At 36.7% G+C, this 22,331-nt stretch overlaps 2 protein-coding genes across 2 annotated transcripts; both read left to right on the forward strand.

Moving 5' to 3' along the window:
* The first annotated feature begins 9,890 nt into the window (after positions 1 to 9,890).
* LOC136816017 (U4/U6 small nuclear ribonucleoprotein Prp31-like) lies at positions 9,891 to 12,994 on the forward strand. Its single transcript, XM_067072440.1, has 3 exons — positions 9,891 to 10,763; positions 11,144 to 11,578; positions 11,984 to 12,994. The coding sequence occupies exons 1-3, from the start codon at positions 9,921 to 9,923 to the stop codon at positions 12,269 to 12,271; spliced, it is 1,566 nt and encodes a 521-aa protein (XP_066928541.1). The 5' UTR covers positions 9,891 to 9,920; the 3' UTR covers positions 12,272 to 12,994.
* Positions 12,995 to 15,709: 2,715 nt separating this feature from the next.
* LOC136816018 (uncharacterized protein DDB_G0290301-like) lies at positions 15,710 to 22,286 on the forward strand. The gene is made up of 4 exons (XM_067072441.1): positions 15,710 to 15,788; positions 16,356 to 18,289; positions 18,687 to 19,600; positions 20,050 to 22,286. Exons 1-4 carry the CDS (start codon positions 15,775 to 15,777, stop codon positions 21,811 to 21,813), a joined length of 4,626 nt encoding a protein of 1,541 aa, XP_066928542.1. The 5' UTR covers positions 15,710 to 15,774; the 3' UTR covers positions 21,814 to 22,286.
* The last annotated feature ends 45 nt before the right edge of the window (positions 22,287 to 22,331 follow it).

Genomic DNA, 22,331 nt, shown 5'->3' on the forward strand with positions numbered 1-22,331 from the left:
CGTTCTGAGGAAAATGGGCCATTCCAGATCATATTTTTTTCCAGTGGTGGTCCGAAATTTCGATGATAAATTCATGTACTTTGGCAAAATGTGTTGGTAATTCCACCCTTTTTTACTGATTTTCATTCAATTGCTTTAGAAATTCATACATTTTTTCTTTCGCCTTGGAAATTTTGAATTTTGATGAAAACTTTTGCCTTCTGAAATCCCGCGTTGATCTTCCCAATGTTACAGACAAATTCTGGAATGGCCCAATAGTTCTCCTCCAGAAATTCTACAATAAAAATCTTGTTGAGCGCCGGAGAAAAACAAAAATTTTCCTGAAATAGCGCCCCTAATTTCAAACATTTTCACGCAACTTTGTTGTCATTCCCAGTCCTTTTAGATGAACGCAGTCCTTTTAGATGAACGCAGTCCTTACGATTTTGAGATGTATATTAGTTAGGAACATTTGGCGAGTTCCTGTACGCGGCCGCAATAAAAAAAATTGTAACAGCGCTCATTAATTAAAAAGTGGCATTCGTGTCTTTTCGCACTTTTTTAGCCTAGACGATGTAGCAAACATAGTAAGTATAAGCACACTGTGTTTTTAATTGGCTGAATTTTTTTTTACGGCAAAATTTTTTTTCCAAACTTTCAGCGATGATTGACCAAACTGTTACAATGAAAATTATCCAGCACATTTTTTATCTTCTTACCTTCTTAATTTTCAATGAAGCAATAAAGTTTACTGAAGGTAAGCACAAAAGATATTCTTTTTATAATTAATGATATTAATTGAAACACGCTTCGGCAACTAACTCGCTTTCTGTTGGAAGATTATATTGGGCGTTTTGGCGTTACCACCCTTGAAGCAGCGGGTGCCTTTGTCTTTCCGCAACTCTTTCCACCATTTTAGATGGCCTCAACGATAGATTCAAAAGGGCGCCATAATCTTGGAAGATAATTTGTTTTGGTCTCTGGCTTTGGATTGGGAATAGCAATGTTTTTGGTTGTTTTCGTTGGAAAATGATAAGAAACTTAAGTTTACAAGTATCATTTAATTTTTGCTAGCTTATAGAATGACAGGATCCTGGATGGTTTCCCTAACTGTATATTCGTCAGATTGTTATGTTTTCACCCATCTCATATATAAATAGAGATCTGTACAGAACCTACCAAATCAAAACCAATTCAATCAAATCCATTGTTAATAAACACTTTCGCTTTTTTTAATGTTCAAGGACTTTGCCCCCAAACTGTTCCGAGCAAAGTCCCTTTTATAACAAACAATATATGCAAAAATTTATTATTTATTGGACTTTCTGAAACCTGGCTTCATAAGGGTCATAAAGGTGCAGAACTTCAGATAGAAAATTTTACGTTATTCCGCTTTGACTCTTCAAGAAGGAAGAAAAGCAGAGGAAGACACACTGGTGGAGTTTGTTTTTATATAAGGAAAGACATCGGAGCATCATTTTGAAGAACTTTATACATACTCTTCAAAAACATTTCAACTTCTCAGTCTATACTCAAAAGCTGAGAATATGGCCCTGCTGGTTGTCTACCGTCAACCAGACGATAGAAGCAATGGAAATCCATCAACGGCTAATAATTTTACTACCCCACTCAATGGAGAAAAACTGGCTTTGACAGCATTAGGATCCAACCCAAGTATAATTTTTGGTGGTGACTCTGGGTGACTTCGACCTGCCCAAAAGCTACATGGCCAGCTGGTACACCAAAATCTGGCTGTCCTTTGGATGACAGAATCGTACTAAATGCTCTAAATCTATTTTGCAATGACCATTTCATCTCCCAATATGTGGACACTTCCACACATAAAGATGGAAACATACTTGATCTTGTTTTTACAAACAATGAAAACATTATCCACAACTGCACAACAGTTCCTGTCCTACAAAGCACATCACACCACCAGATTGTTCTTGTTGAGCTTTTACACAGTAACTCGCAAAACAGAAAGGCAAAAATCAAAGAGGAGTTGCTACAAATTGGGAAAAAGCTGCAAAAATCTTTCAAAGACTCAAAGCAATTTGCTGAAAATAAAGCAATTGAATCTATTAAAAAGAATTCCAAGTATTTCTTTGCATACGCCCGCAAGAAAGCAAAAGTAAAGACCAAAATTGGACCACTGATAGACAACAATGGAAAACTTACAATAAAAAATAAAGAAATGGCTGACTTCCTTTCGAAACAATACTCTAAAGTATTCAGTCGACCTATGTCACTAGATGCTGAATCCTTTGATCCGGGAGCAACCAAAATTTCAGAGATAGTGGTTACAGAAGAAAATATAATGAAAGCCATCAATGAGCTTTCTCCATCCTCAGCTGGCTGGCCCAGATGGCTTCCCAGCTATATTTCTGAAGCATTGCAAAGAGGAATTGGCTTTCCCGATGTGCCATCTATGGAAAACAAGCCTTGCAAAATTAAAGAAATCAACCATTACCCCCAATCTACAAAGGCGGAAATAAGTCAATGGCTTCAAATTATAGACCAGTTGCACTAACCTCAGGCTTTGTCATTTGAAAATTCCAGGCGTGTGGTCAATTGCACTCCTAAAAAGTACTTTAGGCGTGTGATAAGGAGTGCTATGCATAACTTTAAGTAGTAAAATCCAAATTTATGGTGTGTGATTAATCACTCTCCTCAAAGATTTTAGGTGTGTGTGGAGGTGTGCGCGTGCTATCACACCCCTCAAACGATGCAGCCTGTAACCTCACAAAGGACTTTTCTGTTTGCCTTGAAATTCAACATACTTCTTAAACTAAGGTTGAACTACCACTGGTGTAAAAATGAACGTTATAGCATAAGTAGAAAAAAAGCTCAATTTTTACAATCGCAAATTTAATCGCTAAAAATCGCGAATTTTTCAACCAAAAATACATTCAAATAATATAGCGCTTTTGATTCTTTAAAACAAGCAATAAAAATCTCCATAATTATATGTGACTATCAAAAGTTACAGGCATTCTTGTTTCCACTGCCAATTATATCTGGACAGACTTTAACAGATTTTTTTTCAAAAATGTTTCATTCTCATGGGGGGGGGGAGGACACTATGAAAACCTGTTATACTGTACTTCACCATCAGGAGATAAAATTCAAGAAAAAGATTTTTTGTTAAAGATTTGTGAGTCCTAATGTCCACTGATTGTCACTTTAAAGATCAACGCTACCTTAATTCAAAAGGGGCCTAAGTCCTGTGAGCCTTAATTCAAAAGGGGTCTAAGTCCATTTGGGTCATTTTGAGAAAATTGCAATTAAAGTTTTTCCTTGATTCTGAAACCATTTTTGATGGTAAAGCTTTGAAGTAAATGTTTTCTGAAAGCCATAGCTATAAGTTGTTTTTCCAATGAAAAGGCATTCGTTTGAAAGGAATGTATTTTTGTATGTAACAGGTGCAACTTAGTAAATCTTGCAGAGTGGACTTAGGCCTTTTTTTGAATTAAACATGAATTTTGAAAAACGTGCGAGGGTTAATTTCTGCCTTTTAGAGTTCAAAACCTGCACATATGACACTCCAAAATAAAACCACTTACACCTAGATTCAAGATAAAGAGAAAAGACAATCTCAGTAAAATAAAGAAAAACTCAATTAAACTTTTTAGAATGCATGGACTTAGGCCCATTTGCAATTCAATTGGACTTAGGCCTCTTCAAAACTTAACAAACTTATTTTGGTGGACTTAGGCCTTTTTATTGTAAAAAGTTGATGGACTTAGGCCCTTAATTGTAAAAAGATGATGGACTTAGGCCTCTTTTGAATTAAACATCACTTTTATCAGAGCTTCAGTATGAAGTTTTGAACCTTTTTAACTTTAAAAACTACTTGTTATGTACATCAAAAGAGAGCAAATGAGCCAGAGATTGAGAAAAACTAAAGATCTCAAATTTCATAAAAATGGACTTAGGCCCCTTTTGAACTGGGGGGTACCTGGACTTAGGCCCCTTTTGAATTAAGGTAGCGAAATTGAAACAACTATTGAAAAAGCCAGAAATCTCATTTCTTGGATATTGCAAACTTTCACTTGCCACTCATCTCATACTTTGCTTACTCTATATAAATCGCTTGTTATCCCAATTCTGGAGTACTGCTCAGTTCTTTGGAGCCCTGTTGCTGTCGGCCTTATTCAAAGACTTGAAGAGATATATACAGAAATCTTTTTTAAAGCAAATAAGAGGAACACCTCAAAATTACTGGCAGCTCAAGATATAACTCACTTCAGAGAAGGAGAGAACGATATAGGATCATATATACTTGGAAAATTCTAGAAAGCATAGTACCAAATATCAATGATGGCTGCAAGGCAAAAGACCACTTGCGTCTAGGACGAATGTGTGTTATAAAGTACAATGGTCCAAATAATTTGAAATTACGTGACAGCACCTTAGCAATACATGGTGCAAAGCTGTTCAATGCAATGCTAAAGTGCATTAGAAACTTGAAAAATGTTCCAGTTGATAAATTCAAAACTGCACTGGATACCAGTATGGATTCCACAAAATCTCGTGCTGAAGATATTTTTCCGTACAGCAAGCCTCACGCCAAGCAAAATTTCTTTTGTACCAACATTCAATTTTTCAAAAAGGGTGCAAGATGGGAAAAGAGGCACCAACATGATTAATAAATTGACGCGAGCGTAAGCGAGCGAAAGCAAATTTAGCCAAATGAAAGCTAAAAATAGATGGATTATGGAATCATTCACGCCGAGCTGGAATTATTTATTACTTTACGCTAACTTTTCAAACAATCTTTGTAAGTACCCTTACGCCAATGCACCAAAAACGTTTCAGTTGTACGTAGAAGATCTTCGGTGTTAGTTACACAAAATCCATACTGGACTGGATAACAGTCAGGGAAATCCCTCAATTGCGGTAGTAAATTTATACTGCAATTGCAGTATAAACGTCAATTTTACAATTTTCATATACCGCAATTGCAGTACATTCAAGAATCAGAATTCAAGATTCAAGGAAAAAACAGGCAATTTTTGTACATAATTGATCATATCTTTTTAACGCACAGACAAAATATTTTTTTCCGTAGATCAGATTCTTTTAATAAAGAAAAGCTTTCTTCTCGTACGATTTTTTATATTCGATGTTTGTTTATCTTTGTCGACCAGCACTATATATAGTCGTTATAAGCCTTTGTAGGCTAAACACGAATGAAAACTACCGCAATTGCAGTATACCGCAATTGAGGGATTTCCCTGACTGGATAAGCAGCTCAAAACAATTCCCGATGAACCCCAAATCTGTGTTATACTGTACAGGGTGCAGGAGGGTTGACTCAAACTCAATTTTAGACATGAAATCTCTCCGCTGATCCATTTTTCCTTCAGGAATTGTGGATTAAACGAAGATTGTGGTGTGGATCAAAAGATTCTTGCCAGAGCTATATGCTTGAAGACAACCAAAAGTAACCAAAAGTAACCAAAGTAAAAGTATAGAACTTCAGAAAACAACCAAAATCTGATCTCAGGTTAGGCTTTTCAAGGTCACACAGACTGTACCAAAAATTCTGTATCAGACTGATCTACAAGCAACAAGCACTTTAATTTTAGAACTTTGTGATCTGAGGTAATTATTGCTTTTTTTTAATTTTGAGTTTGAATTCGCAAACCCATTTTAAAATTCGTCAAAATTGCAATCTTCTAGAAATATAGCTGTAAAGTCCATAAACTGATATTTTGAAAAGTAATTGAAGAATATATATTACTTACGTAGACATGATTAGATTGATTCTTTCTGATAGCCAAGTCTCTTCGGTTCTAGAATACAACAGCTTTTATCAAAATCTAAAGGCAAATGAAACGTTCTGTCTACGATTTTTACCGCGGAATTGATGTACCGGGTTGGCAAATGATCAAATATTGCTAATGATTGATAAAACTGGCTGGACAAAGTTTTACTTTGATAGCCTACATGGAAAATGTTCGCTACCGTGAAATTTTAGCGAGAAGAATCAAAAATGGCGGATGAAGTTGCGAGAGAAATAAAATCGCATGGTAAACGTTTTGTGGTCTGCGGTATACGGAACTGCCTTTCGTCTCTGAGTCTTTTTCTGACCTCTGGTGACTTTTCTAACTTATTTACTGCAATTTATGAACTATATGAATTGAACTAGCTGTATTGTATAAGGGTTGCGAAGCGATCCAGATTCCACCTCAATTCGCAAGTTGAGTTGCTAGCAAAATAAAAGCAACTAGCCGTATTGTATAAGGGTTGCGAAGCGATCCAGACTCCACCTCAATTCGCAAGTTGCTAGCAAAATAAGAGACTCTCTAAAAATCCCTCTTCTAATAAAGCCGCTATAGAGACAGGGTCGTAAGAGCCTTAATGCCCCTAAACACATTACATAATCCACGGCGGCACAACACCCGCCGCTGCCCGCGCATCGAACTTTTGTTTTCCTTCTAGTTATTCTAGTGTAAATGGTGCCTTAATAAAATCGAACGATATTCGTCGAACGATCGAACATTTTTATTCGAATCACGAATCGCCCGTGCCGTCGAAATCATCACAAACAAAAACAAAAATGTACAAAGATGGCTTGTTGGTTCTTCGGCAGTTTTGATTTATTTCTTGACAAATTCGACAAATTTGATTACCTCCGTACTTCTTTATCATAGAATATCCACTTGGTTTTGCAAGGTAAGTTTCGTTCACTAAAAGAGCACTCCTCCCACCCGCGCGACTTGCAAAAACCTCTCATTGATTGACCTTATTTTTTGATACTTGATACTTGCTGTTAAAAGTCAAGGGATGATCCTTTCTGTCACCCTTCAAACTATTTTTTTTTTCATTTAACAGCAAAATAAACATTAAAAACCGAAGAACCACTGCTTAGATTGCTTAGATGCGTGCCGCCCGCGCGGCAATTTGATCAACTTCAGATTCTAAGTCCGTGTTTCGGCTTCCGGTAATTTTGTTGCTGTTCACTGCTAGGGTACACCATTTTAAAACAGCATTTTTCGCAGTCCTAGCTACCAAACCGAGAAAGTTTTCTTGGCTTCAAGCCAAACCATTCAAGGTCATTTTGATAAAATCATCGGTTTGAAGATGTGATTTATATAACAAATTTTATAGCAAATTTTCGCTTGGGATAGAAGTTAAAGGTACGTGCACAATATAGCAAAACTGCTTCGCTCATAAATTCGCTTCGCAAAAAGGGAAGATGATAGAAATTAACCGTCAACCGAACATCCCCTTTCTGTTTTTCTACTTCCTATCTCTCTATCTCCTTTTCTAATTTCTGACTTTCTGAGACTTGTTTTCTGATTTCTACTAACAGTCAGGAACAGTCGCCTTATTAGGAGACGCCTCCTGCTGATTTAGGAGACCCGTCTCCTAATCAGGAGGTTCACGTCTCCTAATCAGGAGGCGGGTGTAATTATCTTGTGAACGAGCAAACTGCGCATGATTTGATTGCTCCCAATGGAAAGAGCACAAAAAATTGATTCCATATGGTGATTTTCAGAAAAATCCACCGGTGGAATCAATCACAATTCTAATAATCCATAAGAACCAATCAGAAGTAAGAATATGTCTTCTGAACAAAAGCGTCTCAAAAAGAAAAATGGCGGACATGAAAAAAGTCAATAAGGGGCTTCCTTGTAGTGCTTTATATTAGGATTGTGATCGATTGCACCGAGAAACTTTGATAAATTTTTTAAAACTTTACCAATTCGAGGCTGCTCTTTCCATTAAAACTAGTTTCAAAATGCCCGGAAAAGCCTAAAGCCCTTAAAATTGAGATCAAAGTTTTATGTCTCCTAATTAGGAGACGGGTCTCCTAATCAAGCGACCCCAAGCGACCTACATGTCTCCTAATCAGGAGACGTCTCCTAATCAGGAGGCGTCTCCTAATAAGGCGACTCGCGACTGTTCCTGACTGACTAACTTTTTTATGAATTTGATATTTCAAACTTTCTCCAAATATCAACCCGACCGGGATTCGAACCATCAAATGAAAGTATCTCTGATCAGAAACCCAGCTAGCCTGGGAATCCATGCTATGATTTGTTCTTTGATAAACTGATGGCAAAATGTATAGCATGGTATGGGCTGAGAGTTTGAATTTCTCAGATTCTTATAACGGTTGAAAACATAGCCAATCAAATTTTGTTATTCTTTTACTGGTCACACTTTCTTAGAGAAAGCGCAACTTTCGAAATTTGGTTTTTATTTTAGTAAGTGAGGACAGCGCTAAATTCAAATTTCCCACTGTAAAAAATGTGAACAGCTCAAACCCGTCTTGTGTACATCAAATTATAAAAAAACACACAACGGGTCTCCTGTCTAAAACCCAGCTTGCTATCCGTTGAGCCACACTCGCACAGGAGAATACAAAATTTGTAAATACTTATAGAATGACAAAAAAGACGGGGGTAATGTTATTATAATATGGGTAAGAGTACCCCTTTTTACTGCTTTTTTAACATGACTGAAATTCGAGCCGTTACTAGCAACCCTGCGGTTGCCCAAGGCACAGAGTATGCTCCCGGCACAGTGACAAGCCGTTACTAGCAACCCTGACCCTACCGAACTGTTAGTTATTCAATTCCAAACAACAAAACCCCCGGAAACACAAAATCGTAGATAGGAAAAAAAAACATGTTTGACCCTGCCTAAATCCAACCCCCCCCAAATAACTGCTATGAAAATTAAAAAAATCCTTTTGTGTACAAACAGTCATTCTCCAAGTTGAATAATAAACTATTGCAAGAACTCTCGAAACAAAACATCTAACAAGATGACTAATGTCAAGATGTAAATTACTGTAATGTGTTAAAAAAAGTGGGAGTTGTAAAAATAATATTATCTCTATTATTCTGAATCCATTGCTCGTGTTTAATACGTTAACAATTTTTTAATAAAAAATTATGTTTTGTATAAGAAGCAATTATTGTTATTTGGTTCAATTGGTTCAGTGTATCAAATCTCTCAGTTTAGTTGACACTTTGGTATCTTCGTTGCGTCACAGCGAAAGGTTTGTTTTTATTTTAGTTTGTATCTTTGAAAGACCCCATCGGATTTAGGCAGGGCTGTCGGATTTAGGACCACTCACAGTAGTTAGTTTTAAAAGTCAAGGAAGATCTGATGAAGATCCTTTCTGACACCGTCCAAATTAATTTTTCCCATTTAACAGCAAAATAAACATTTAAAACTGAAGAACCATTGTTTAGATGCATGCCCGCAGGGCAATTTGATCAACTTCAGATTTTAAGTCCGTGTTTCGGCTTCCGGTAATTTTTTTGCTGTTCACTGCTAGGGTGCCATTTTAAAAGGCATTTTTTGCAGTCCTAGCTACCAAACGGAGAAAATTTTTGTGGCTTTAAGCCAAACCATTCAAGGTCATTTTGACAAAATCATCGGTTTGAAGATGTGATTTATATAGCACGGATCTTCAGTGGATAGTATTAGAAGATTCTTCCAAATTTAGATGAAACTTTTTGAACAGGAAGAACTAGTGTTTCTAATTGGGAGATCCCTTGCTTTAATTAGGCTTAGTTACAACTTGATCTTTCTGCTCTTTGGTGTGAAGTGTGACTTCTGAACTGGTTTCAAACTTCCTATTTGGACTGCTTCAAAAGAAATTTGACAATCAAAGCAAATTTGAATTTTTTTCCCCTGATTAAACCCCTTGAAATTCAATGCTTTATCATCAAAGAATGAGTTTTTGTAGCTTCGCTTAAAATTCATTTATTTCCCAAACAAAGGGCAGGATTAAATTTCCAAGAATTCAAGCTACTTCTTACTTTATTCTAGTGGTGGATACTATTCATCTACTCTTGTTTATTATACGAAAGAGTAATATGTTTTTGCCTTCCTTTGTCAATTTTCTTTACCTGGTACTCATTCTTTCTCATTTCTTGTTTTTTAGTGTAGGTACATAAAAAAAGAACAAAATGTCTTTGGCGGATGAATTATTAGCAGATCTTGATGACATTGAGGATGAAGAGGTTACAGCCAATGTTGAGGATAATGGTGATATCCAGGAAATTATGGAGACAGATGATCTCCAACAACAACAAGACAACTCCAAGTCTGTCAGTCACATTGCACGGCTTCGGGACAGCAATGAGTTCAAAGAGACTTTAGAGAAAATGAATTATTACTTAGAGAATCCAAGGAGCCGAGACACTGTGATGGGTCCTGTTGAGGAAGACCCTGAATACAAATTGATTGTAACTGCGAATAATTTGACAGCGGAAATCGAAAATGAAACAAGTATCATTAATAAATATTGTAGGGATAACTATTCCAAACGATTCCCAGAGTTGGATTCTCTTGTCACAAATGCCTTAGAATACATACAGACAGTCCAAGCACTGGGTAATGATTTAGATTCAAATAAAATTGACAATTTAGACTTTTTACCGCCAGCTACTCGTATGGTTGTCAGCGTTACAGCCGCAACCACACAGGGCGAGCAAATCGGACAGAATGAACTGGATAATATCAACGAAGCTTGTCAAATGAATATGGACTTAGTAGATGCTAAAATGAAAATTTTCCAATATGTAGAATCGAGAATGTCCTTTATTGCACCGAATGTGTCGGTAGTTATTGGTGCTTCAACTGCAGCAAAACTTATGGGTATTGCTGGTGGCTTGACCAATTTATCTAAAATGCCTTCTTGTAATATCATGCTGTTGGGATCTCAAAAGAAAACATTGTCCGGATTTTCGACAGCTTCTGCACAAGTGTTGCCACATACTGGATTCATTTACTACAGTGATATCGTTCAGGTAATATCGATATTATTGCACCGAATTTTCTCTTGTTTTTGTCAACTTTCAGTTTTAACTCTTTTCCAAACTCAGGAGATTTGAGGAGTTTTACATTTTCTGGAATAAATGATATCTTGTTTTGTTTCTCTTTAGTGATTTTCGATGGGGAAATTTTTTAATTTGTTAGAGATACTATATATCGATGTACCTTTACACTTCTCAGGAAGACGTAAGTGGCAAGAAATAAAGTAATACTCTCTGTGTTCAAACTTCTTCCGTCTCATACGGATTTCCGTCTTAGTGAAGTAAATAAAGAGGTATTTCCGTCTCAGGCGAAAAACATTGGTTTGACCACTGACTAGTCTTGTGATAAAAAAGATGACTTTTCTTCTTATCAGGGTTTACCACCATATTTGCGAAAGAAAGGAGCTCGATTGGCATCTGCTAAAGTAACATTGGCCGCTCGTATCGATAGTTTTCACGAAAATCTTGATGGTTCTGCTGGTCGAAAACTCCTAGAAGAAATCGAGAAGAAATTTGATAAGCTTCAAGAACCGCCCCCAGTCAAGGACGCCAAAGCTTTACCACGCCCAGATGACGCCCCACGCCAGAAGCGAGGTGGAAAACGGGTCCGCAAGATGAAAGAAAAGTTTGCGATTACGGAAATGAGGCGACAAGCTAGTCGCGTGACGTTTGGAGAAATTTCTGAAGATGTTTATCAGCAGCATGTTGGATTTGGGATCGGCTCCTTGGCTAAGGAAAGTGCTTCGGGTAAAATCAGGAACCCTAATGTTGATAAGAAGACGCAAGTTTCGATTTCCAAACGTTTACAGGTATGGATACTTCTTGTCATTATAAATGAGTGTTGCAACTTTCCCGTCTTTAGGCGGGAATGCGTCCAGCTGAGATTTTTCACTTTAGTCTTCTATAAACCTTGGAAGAGCGAAATTCTTAAATGGTGATTGCAACACTGATAAATGACTGTTGCATTTACAGTAACATTTAACAGTGTTAGAATTTCTTCCGATCACAGACAGATTTGCCCCTCAGTGAAGCACATTCCGCTAAAAAATTCGATTTAAAAAGATCTCATAACAAAAACTTGTGTTTTTTGGTTTTATGTATGCTACAAATAATACAAAACGGTATTTTTATGCGAAAAAGGATACGAGGGGGAGGGTTCTCATTAATACTTAACATTAATTGTCACTGATTTTTCTTCTTCTTTCACATAACAGAGAAATTTGGCGAATATGAACCAATCGTATGGTGGTAAATCAACAGTGCGTGGTCAAGTCTCCGGTACTGCGTCTAGTGTGGCTTTCACACCTTTGCAAGGGATCGAAATCGTCAACCCGAAAGCTGCAGAAAAACGTGTTCAAGAAGCTAATGCTAAATACTTTTCAAATCAAACGGGATTTTTTCGGGTTAAGAAGAAAGATCAAACGAATGGTGAAAGTGCGACAAAAAGTTCAGCTTCTTCGTCCTCAGCGACTTTTGCTAAACCAGCACCACTCAATAAATAGTTACCATATTTCTGATGGAAATTTACCAAACAGTTGTTTGACTCTTCAAGAAAAGGTTTGAGAAAAGGTGTCCCGAATGACTACTTAGAGAAAATTGGTTATATATGACGTGCAGCTTGTTAAGGTCCTTTTTCCAAACTTTAAAATAACTAAACATGGTTGCAAAATTAACAAATTAAGAAAAGATATTTTAGGTAATTTTTTTAACATTTTTCACTTTAGGTTTTCCTCACTCAGGGTCCAGATTTTGTCTGTTAGGGTCAGATAGGACACTGGATAGGATTCAAATTTATCTCAACTCCAGCGGCACCCACTTCCCTGTGGATAACTGATAATTTTCTAGGTACCTGTCGGGAGCACTGTTTGTGGTAAAGGGTTATTTCTAGAATAACCTTTTAAATCATCATCATTAAGTTAAGTTTCCAACCTCACATTTTGAAGGGCCCCATGCTAGTCTAAATGGATAATATTATTGCTCTTAGCGCATTTGGATAATAATTTTAGGTCTTCACAATGGTTTTTTATTTTTTACTTCCGAGACTTGCTGACTGGCTTGTTTTACCTCTAATGTACCTTTTATGGATTTTTATCTATAGTGTAATGTATTTTACAATTGCTTAGTTCTTCAAAGATTTCGTTTTTGAAGCTTGATTTTTTTAACTGTAAGTACAATGTCTTTATCACGAGAAAGCAAAGTTATAAAATCCGAATTCATTAAATTTATATGTATTGCTTTCGCTTCTAACATAAGGGCAGATGAAAATTATTTGACCACCCAGATTTCACATTTATTCATGTTGCTAAAATGGGATATATTTCAAATCAAATATTTAAAACATTTTGATTTTCTAACGGCGCATTTGTATTGGAAGTTTTTATAAATATCAAGTAAGTATTCTTTCCATAATCAATATTAATGATATCAAACCAAAAATACATGAAAAAGGGTCGGCCACTGTCTCTGTGGTGTCTTCTTGAATGGAGAAATATGAAATGGTAGCCTAGCTAAGAGATCTTTTGATATGGGGAGTCCCCGGTTTCAATAATTCAATGATTCAAAGCAAGCTAACCCTCTGAAGACAATTTCAATCTTATTCTCGACTATACACTCTCGAACTACCTTGATCCCTCGAATTTTCTTTTCTCTCTTTCGAACCTTCAAAATCTGACCTTAAGTATACATACTGTCAAACTTCAGGCAGTGTTTTTTATAATGACTATGCTTCAGGTACCTTGGCTGTTTATCTTATCTTTTTACAGTAAGAATTTTCAGCCTGGCGGTTGGCAGGAATAGTTTCTTAAATTTGCCAAAAAAGGTGTGCTTTTTTATGAAAATATGAAGGATTATTTTGGAAAATTACTCTCGGGTGTCTAATAAACGTACATGTACGTTTATTTTTTCTATTCTTCACACCCCAGTTGCTATTTTCAAATAAAATGGAAAAAAAATTCATTCATATAATTAATTTGCGCAATTTTTTTGCAAACAATTTCCGATAATAATATTTTATCCCAAACTTTTATTTCTATTCATTTTTTTGCAATTTCATGAAATTTTTATTTTCGGAATATGGAAATAAGTAAACAATTTCAATTTTGTTTTGAAATCAGCAGAATATCCCTGCTGGCACTGTTATTTATACCAAAGTCGCCTGTTGTTAAATAATTTACGAGGTAGTAATACCCTGGTAGAGTTTTACTTTTAGATAAGACGAGAGATAAGATTTGATTCTTGTAACAGAAGCAAAAGAGTCGATTTCTGATTTTCGATATACATGCCTATTTTTTAGATGTACTATAACTTTAGACGATCCTACACAAGGTCACTAAAAAAGTGAATGCTTTAGGAGGCGGTTTAAATTTGAAAAAGGAGTTTTGGCCCCCCGTTTTAGCCCGGGCCGGGATAAGCTGTGACTGGGCTGTTAACAACTTGCTCCAAACTCTACCGCCACTATTTTTTTTCACAAACCTCCGTGATTGCTGTAATGATTTTCCGCGTCTACTACATTGACTTCCAAGCCCGAGGACTAGACTCGAGATTCCTAGATGGGAAATGAAACCACTTATTTCCCATTCAGAACGCCCGCGCGTGGTTTTTACACAAACGCCGGATTAAAACTAAAATCTATATCGCTAGATTTAAAGAAATGCAGTCCTCGAAAACAAACTATCCGCTAGATATAATCCGGCGTCATGTCGTGATTACGGCGGGTTCTAGGCACGTTCTGAATGGCAAATAAGTGGCTTCACTTTTTCTTGCCTGGGATGTGGGAAAGGTTAGAGATTCTACTCTAGCCCTTCAGGCTTTAAACTCGATGGTCTAAACGATAGCATCGTCTAATGTAACTTTCGAAGGCTGCGTCGAGGGATGAGTAGTACATTATAGTCGTTCTCTTTTAAAACTTTTACTACCGTCTGTGAACTATCTATCAACCATCGGTAATTTATTTCCAAAAGTGTCATATTATCTCATGGGATAAAACCACTCATTTTATTAAGCTGAGTAAGAAATCCACATAGACCACCTTCGAATTTATTTTGATTTTGGCGTAACCCAAGGGAATTATTTCTCTCCAGTAATTAAAACATACATAACATGTTCCAGTAAACTTAAGCAAGTCCCACGCAAATGGAGCGTGATTGTCACTGATTTCACTAGACGATGTTATCGTCCGTTACAGTGATAGTAAAAGTGGGAAATTATGGCGGTTTGGCGTTGTGGCGGTATACGAAAAAAAAATCGGCGGGAGAGTCTCGAAGGCTGGCAAACTCTACCGGCTGTAAACTCTTTTCAGTAAAAAACCCGTTTGCGAATTTTCTCCGGCTTTGGGCTTATTCCTTAGATAATGATTTGTTTTAGACTATAGTATAGCATAGTCTATGATTTCACTTGAATTAGGCGGTTTGTTTTCGGATTGATGTATATTTAAAGAACATACAAGATTGTAGAAAAATACTATCAGGGATTTCTCTATAAAAATTTCAAATTTGAATTTGTTTTAATTAAAAGTAAATGATTTTTATTGGAGTGTAACAAAACTTTACGAATTGAAACGCGAATGAATGAATTTTCAACAAGAAACTGGAAGCAAAAACATTTCTAAGATATTTCTTTACAGGAAATTCGAAAGACGTTGAAAAGATGTCGTAAAGTGTCACTTCAAAAATTGAAATTAACCTTTTGACTCAACTTTATTTGTAAATTTCTAATGCATAAATTAATTTGTTTTGAATAATTAAAATTGCTAAATTTACATTGCAGAATTTTTTTCAATAATTCATGCATAACTGTGCTGAATGAATGATAGGAAAAGCTTTTCAGGGGGTTTACTCTATTTAAAATTTCGGGTGACTTTCAAACTAAAAAAGACGAGAAATCAACCCCCGGTTTTGTCATATGATTCAGAGCGAAGAACTTTTTTGTAATTTTTTCTTCTTTTTTCAAAACTTATGAAATCATAATATCAATTTGGGCCAGATATTTTCGAAAAGTAAAGAAGGCGATGGATTTGGAGAGGTAAATTTAGATAATTTGTGAATTAACGTTCATATAATTTCTTCAAATTTTCATTTAGATTATACCTTGTTTTGTATGAGTTTATCAATATTCTGACCCTAAGGGAAATAGTAGATTTGAACGTTTACGGGAAAGATTTATAACGGTTATAACCTTAGTACACCCCTTCTCATAGACCTGATTGTTTACAGCCATTGGGGGGGGGGTAAAAATAACGGACTGAAACTCGATCGGGATTGAGTGTTTTGTATGGTTGGGAATTTGAATTGTTTTCAAGTAACTGTATTTTGCGGGGATATTGAAAAAAATGTACCAATATTTAGGAGTGAGGATTTCATTATTTGATAATTTTCAGCGGGGACAAAAATTGGAGTATAACTTTCCACTGGAAGCGATATTTTGGTCAATTCTTCCAATGGGAAAGGGACCATCAAGCCTGTGAGAAGGAGATTACATTGCGAGTTGTATATGATAGGGTGAAACTTCAAAATTGTAAATGTTGACCTTTTCATTATCTACGCATGTCTCAAAAGTATCACCAAATTCTCTACCCTATCTCACTTTCAGTTATTATGGCTCATCCTCCGTCCAGCAACATCAACAGCAAGCATCATTCAAAAATCACATGACTTCAAGTCAACAATATCACGAATCTATGACTTCAAGTAAAAAAGTCACCAAAAAGACAACCACAACATCGTCCAATTATGAAGATTCATCAAAAACCTCTCGTCACATGGAAGCTCAGGATATTTTGGATGAGGATTTCTTAAAAGAACAAGAGTTTATTGAGAATTACATTGAAAGTTCTCTTAAAGAGAGTCGTGAGCGCTCCATAAAGCACAGCCAGAAGACATACACCCAAGATACATCTTTCGAGGAACGCAAAACGAACAACAAAGTGTCAGTCAAAGCGATCAAAGGAACAGTAAATAAACAAACCAAAAAAGATGACGTCATCGATGGTTTCCAAAAAGTCACCGTCTCGTCAGGGCCCAATGAAGTCAACCATTTCTCAAGAAGCATATCTCACGATCCGGAGAATGACGTCACTAGTAGCAGCGAAGATGACTTTGATGACGTAAGCCGAGAAATGGTAAACGAAGATATGATCGTACCTCAAACAGACCCAATGAATGACCTGTCCGGTGAACGGTCTTTCGAAGAGATCTACGGACAAGATCAAAACCATAAGAATGTTTACAAAGAACAGACAGTCAACATCAAACTGCGTAAAAACGAAGATCAGAAACAATCCAATCAGCAGCAGTTCTTTGATGATCAACCAATCAGAATGAATATTGATGTGTCACGTGATCGAAATCAACATCAGTATCATCAAGTGGATGGCCACGATCACCAAGCCAATCAACATCAACAATTCACTAAAAATGAACCAATCAAAATGCAGATCGGTGTGTCACATGACCAACATAACCATCACCATCAAGTGGATCATCACAAACACCAACAAACCAATCACCATCAGCACTTCACCAAAAATGAACCAATCAAAATGCAGATCGGTGTGTCACATGACCAACATAACCATCACCATCAAGTGGATCATCACAAACATCAACAAACCAATCACCATCAACAATATACTAAAAACGAACCAATCAAAATGCAGATTGGTGTATCACATGACCACCATCATGGGCACACTCACCAAGATCAATCATTCGAAGAAATCACTTATCGCATACCAGTTGAACACAACCACGGCTATGATCAACAGGACGGTGTCAGCAACAGACGTGTCCAAGTCATGGTTCGATCACCACGAGATGGACAACCTGATTTCGAAAACCATGGAACAACCACCAAAGACAACCGACTTAGTGTCAACGAATCTCAAATCCCTATCGACATTCAAGTCCAGCAAACCAGTACCAGACCTGGTGCGATTCGAGTTATGGTTTCTCCGAATCCACATTCTCAAGAGAAATCATCAACAGGCTTCAGACCAATTCAAAAGAAAGATTCACCAGAGTTGCATAATCATCAACATGTGATCACCATCAAACCAACAGCTGTTCGTAAGAGTTCAGATTCATCAACACACTCCTTGGAGAATCACCAGAGCCATCATCACCAAACAAACAGGCAAACACATAACGTGTACGGTCAAAACACATCCTCAGAGCAATACCACAGTCTGCAGCACCAACACAATCGTAAACGAAGTGATGATTCAGAACAAATAGAAATCATCAGAAGTATCCGTAAATCAAGTCTTCCAGAAGGTTTTGATTCGGATTCAGAATTCCGTCGTGAGACAGATTTACAACTGCAACGACAACGTGACCTTCAACAACGTATGTCACAACGCCAACACAACGAGGCACGTTCATTACAACGCAATCAACAAAACAGTGAATACTACAAGCAACAACAATATCATCAACAAAAATTGATGCAACACCAACAACATTTACAACGCATTCAACAACAACAACAGAAAAGGAAACAACAAAGTGAAGAGAAGCGTTGTGAAGGTAAGGAAATACTTAAAATGTTTGTCAAATGTTTGTGCCAGCCTCGTCCCCGTGTATCACAGGTTTTATTTACGTTATAAATGAACGCTAGAGTTTTATCTGGCGCTATCAGCAAGCATCAAAAAGCCAATAATGGACAGGGAACGAACGTCCTTGCAAGTCGTAGTCAGAGATGGCCATGTAATACTTACTTTCATAATCGGTAATTCAAACTAGCCCTGCTCGTTATGTTATACTCGTTTATGAGATAAAATACCAGAAATCTCATATCTATATGTTGAATCTTTTCAAAACTTTCAGAACAACTTTTCACTAATAGCCTAAAACATAAAGAACTGGGTTGCACATGTTTTTTTATTCAAACCAAAAAAACCCTTCATATTCTTTCATTCTACAGGGGATAAACATGCACATGTTGTTCTAAACGGACGAGTAATGCGACGCCATTCCTTTGATAACTCTTCGCTCACCGAAAGGAAACAGGATGACGAAGAACAAAAATACATTGCAGAACATCAACAAAGAAAAGTCAAAACACAGCGCGGTGAACGCCAACAAACGCGCGTCCGTCGTCTGTCGTACGAACAAGAACGAGATAAATTGGAAGAAGAGTTGAGACGCTTACAAAAGAAAGAGGTTCGAAAACAACAACAAGAAGAAATTAGAAGCAGCAAATCAAAACAAAACTATCAACAAAATGAAAACTACCAACAACAAATTGATCTACAACAACAACATCAACAAAGAAGTCAAAGCAGTCAACACTATGAAAATCAAGAAATGTTCCAACAACAACAACATGAGCATCAGCAATCTAAAAATCATCAACAATATCGTCAAAATCAACAACTCCTCCAACCACATCAACAACGGAGTTCAAAACAACGGGGTCAACAACAAATTCAACAAACCACCACCACCACTACAACAAATATTCACGATCATCAAACAAGACAAAATGAAATCTTCAACGACCATCCTCAACAGTACTACAGTCAATCTGCATCAAACACACCTGTCATTCAACGTCGTAAACTCCTCCCAGACAACCAACAATATCCAGCATCTGCTAACACAACTCCAAACGTTCAACGTAAACGTGGTAAAATCCCCAACGTTTTGAAAGTTGCATTCCAGAGTGAAGATATCATAAATACAGGCACACAAAGACGTAAGTCAAACCCAAACATCATTCTTGGCCGAACAGACATCAATAAACAAAGAAATGAAATGGATATTACACACCATAGCCATACACTACCCAGAAATTTCGGCACAAAGAAGAAGAACCAGCAGATCAAAACAAACACGGTAAGCTAATCTACAATAACAGTAGAGTCTCTCTAACTCGAATGTCTCCTTAACTCGAACAAGTTTTCTTATCCCTTCAGTTAATAATGACTTAAAAACCAATCTTCATAACTCGAGATTTCATTAACCCAAACAAATTTTTGTTCCCTGTGCGGGTTCGAACTATGGAGATACAAAGCATCTAAGTGGACTAAGTAAAGCGTAGATCAGATTTCGAAGCATCTTGATGACTTTGATAACACCAAAATCAGTCCATACACCGGGATAAATTGCGGTTCAAAACAAAATGACATAACCTTCAAAATTTATTAGACTGACCAGGTACACGCATAATCATTCATCTCTAAAAGAACTTTTTACAAAATCAGAACCACAAATAAACTAAGCTTTCCTGTAATATATATGTAATGCATATCCTCTGTAATCAATTTTTGACCCTTTCTCAACAGTTGACAACAACCAGTACAACAACACGCTCAACGCGACCCTCGCGATCCAACAAAGATGTCAAAAGCAGAAGCAACAGTTTGGGTAGTTCACATTCCTTATCAATGTCAGTACTTGACGAAAGTCGAATGAATAAAGCTCAACAGAAAATTATTGAGCAACAAAATTCTAATGTTCAGAATTATATTGGTCAACAAAATAATGTCAACCAACAAGCAATTCAACATCAATACGATCATAATCAACAAGTCAATTCAACAAAAAGCAGACAACAAAATGTTGAGAACAATACCAACCAGCAAACCATTCAACATCAATACGATTATAATCAACAAGTCAATTCAACAAAAAGCAGACAACATGTCAAGAACAATGTCAACCAACAAGCAATTCAACATCAATATGATCATAATCAACAAGTCAACTCAACAAAAAGCAGACAACAACGCGTTGAGAATCGTGTTGGTGTTTCAGTCAACAAACAACGACATGTACAACAACAACGTGGTCTCACAACACATCAAATCTTAGCTGAAACTATGAAAGCACAAAACAAACAACAAGCTGTTTCAACAGAAAATGATGGTCTTACCATAATCAATGGTAGTCATTTCAAGAAAGAGCAACCAATACGAAAAACAAGCACAGCCTTTACCAAGCTGACAAAACCACAACCTAAACGACCTACACCTAATAAACCAAAGCGTGTTGAACCTGCAAAACCAAGACAAGAGGATGTGTACCAGTCAATCAAAGTGTCCGCAAAAGGGGGTGTCATTACATTATTTTCGGACAAAGATTCAAAGAAAGTGGAAGTTTCAGATTCGATGAAACAGAATATCACAACATCAATGTATGGATATCACCAAAGCCATAAAAGTAAACACACATTCCAAGACTCTAACGAACAACATTCAACTTGTTATATCGAAGATCATGATTCAACCGCTTACCGTGACACCGTACAGTGGAATGCAGCTCCAGGTTATCAAAACGAGCAAGACACAGAGTTGGTCTACTATACTGTTTGTACACACTTCTTTCATCCTGAAAACAACGATTGGATTCAGAAGATTCACCGAATGGGTCAAGCACGTGTTCCCAAGAATCGTCCCCATAACGAGAAGTGTATCTTCTTGAACCATTTGTATGACCCAGATAAAGAGGAAATCATTGTCCATAAAGTTATCAACCAAAACCAACAGATTATGGGATTGGACCAATCAGACAATGTACCGCAGTATCAAAATAAAAGAAGAGATCCGGTCCTGATTAACAACAATTTCGAGCAACAAAGATCCAATCAACATATGCATGAGAACCAGCAATCGATGCAAGGGGTCTACGGACAACACCAACAAAACATGTCTATGGCAAACCATGGATCTCATGACCAACAACATTTACCTATACCTTCAGCAGGGTTGAGGAGCAGAGCTGACAGTCATAATAGGAGCTGGGTTGACCAAGCGTTCAGTGATGCTTACGATACAATGAGTGAACGAATGGATACAACAGGATATTCAACAACATTCGATGAACTGGACACTGCCTTTGATGCTCGATCTATTGATTCATCAATCTCATCCAAGAGTGGTTACCAGAATCATACTCAACAACAGAGACAACACTTTCAACAATCTGGTAATTCAGTTCAACAACAAAATCAATATCAACAACAACAACAACAACAACAAAGAAATATCAATAAAGATTATGCAAAGTTTATTAAACAACAAATGAATACTTCATCGGAAGGACGTTGAATTCAACATTATTGTCAATGACACAACAGTTTAGCATTGGATGGAGTTAAGTAGGCGGAGAATGGAGGAATCAAAAAGAAAACGCGTTAACAAACCATCTAAAAGACCTGGTGGTGAACAACGAATATAAGTTGCCAATGAAATTAAAACAGATAGAACATAGAGCGATTACTTGTGTATATATGCAAAACATTTTTAAAAGATAGACTGATAGAATTCATATCAGTTCATATGAATAAATGACCAACTGTTCCAGGTTTTACCAATCTAGAAAGGAAATAAAAACGAAAACAAAATTATCAGTTTTGGTAAACCCATATAAGTTTTTGGATAGAAACACAATTGAATGGCAATCGAGCCAAATAATCTATAATTATTAGATTTTTTTTAAGAATTTAGAGAGAATAATTTTTATGTGTTTTACTATGTTTGATTTTAAAACATTTATTGTTGTAAATGCTAAATTGTCCATAGTCATGGAACCGTGCTAAGTTTGGGTAGTTTTGGTAATGAAATGT

Source organism: Clytia hemisphaerica, unplaced genomic scaffold (genome assembly GCF_902728285.1).
Source record: "Clytia hemisphaerica strain Z4C2 unplaced genomic scaffold, Clytia hemisphaerica genome assembly, whole genome shotgun sequence".
NCBI lineage: Eukaryota > Metazoa > Cnidaria > Hydrozoa > Leptothecata > Clytiidae > Clytia > Clytia hemisphaerica.

Bases quoted from the DNA above. Each gene is read 5' to 3' on its own strand.
- LOC136816017 (XM_067072440.1), top strand. From the start codon at position 9,921: ATGTCTTTGGCGGATGAATTATTAGCAGATCTTGATGACATTGAGGAT. The intron at 10,764-11,143 runs GTAATATCGATA...TCTTCTTATCAG, and splicing joins ACTACAGTGATATCGTTCAG to GGTTTACCACCATATTTGCG. The intron at 11,579-11,983 runs GTATGGATACTT...TTCACATAACAG, and splicing joins CGATTTCCAAACGTTTACAG to AGAAATTTGGCGAATATGAA.
- LOC136816018 (XM_067072441.1), top strand. The intron at 18,290-18,686 runs GTAAGGAAATAC...TTCATTCTACAG, and splicing joins TGAAGAGAAGCGTTGTGAAG to GGGATAAACATGCACATGTT. The intron at 19,601-20,049 runs GTAAGCTAATCT...CTTTCTCAACAG, and splicing joins AGCAGATCAAAACAAACACG to TTGACAACAACCAGTACAAC.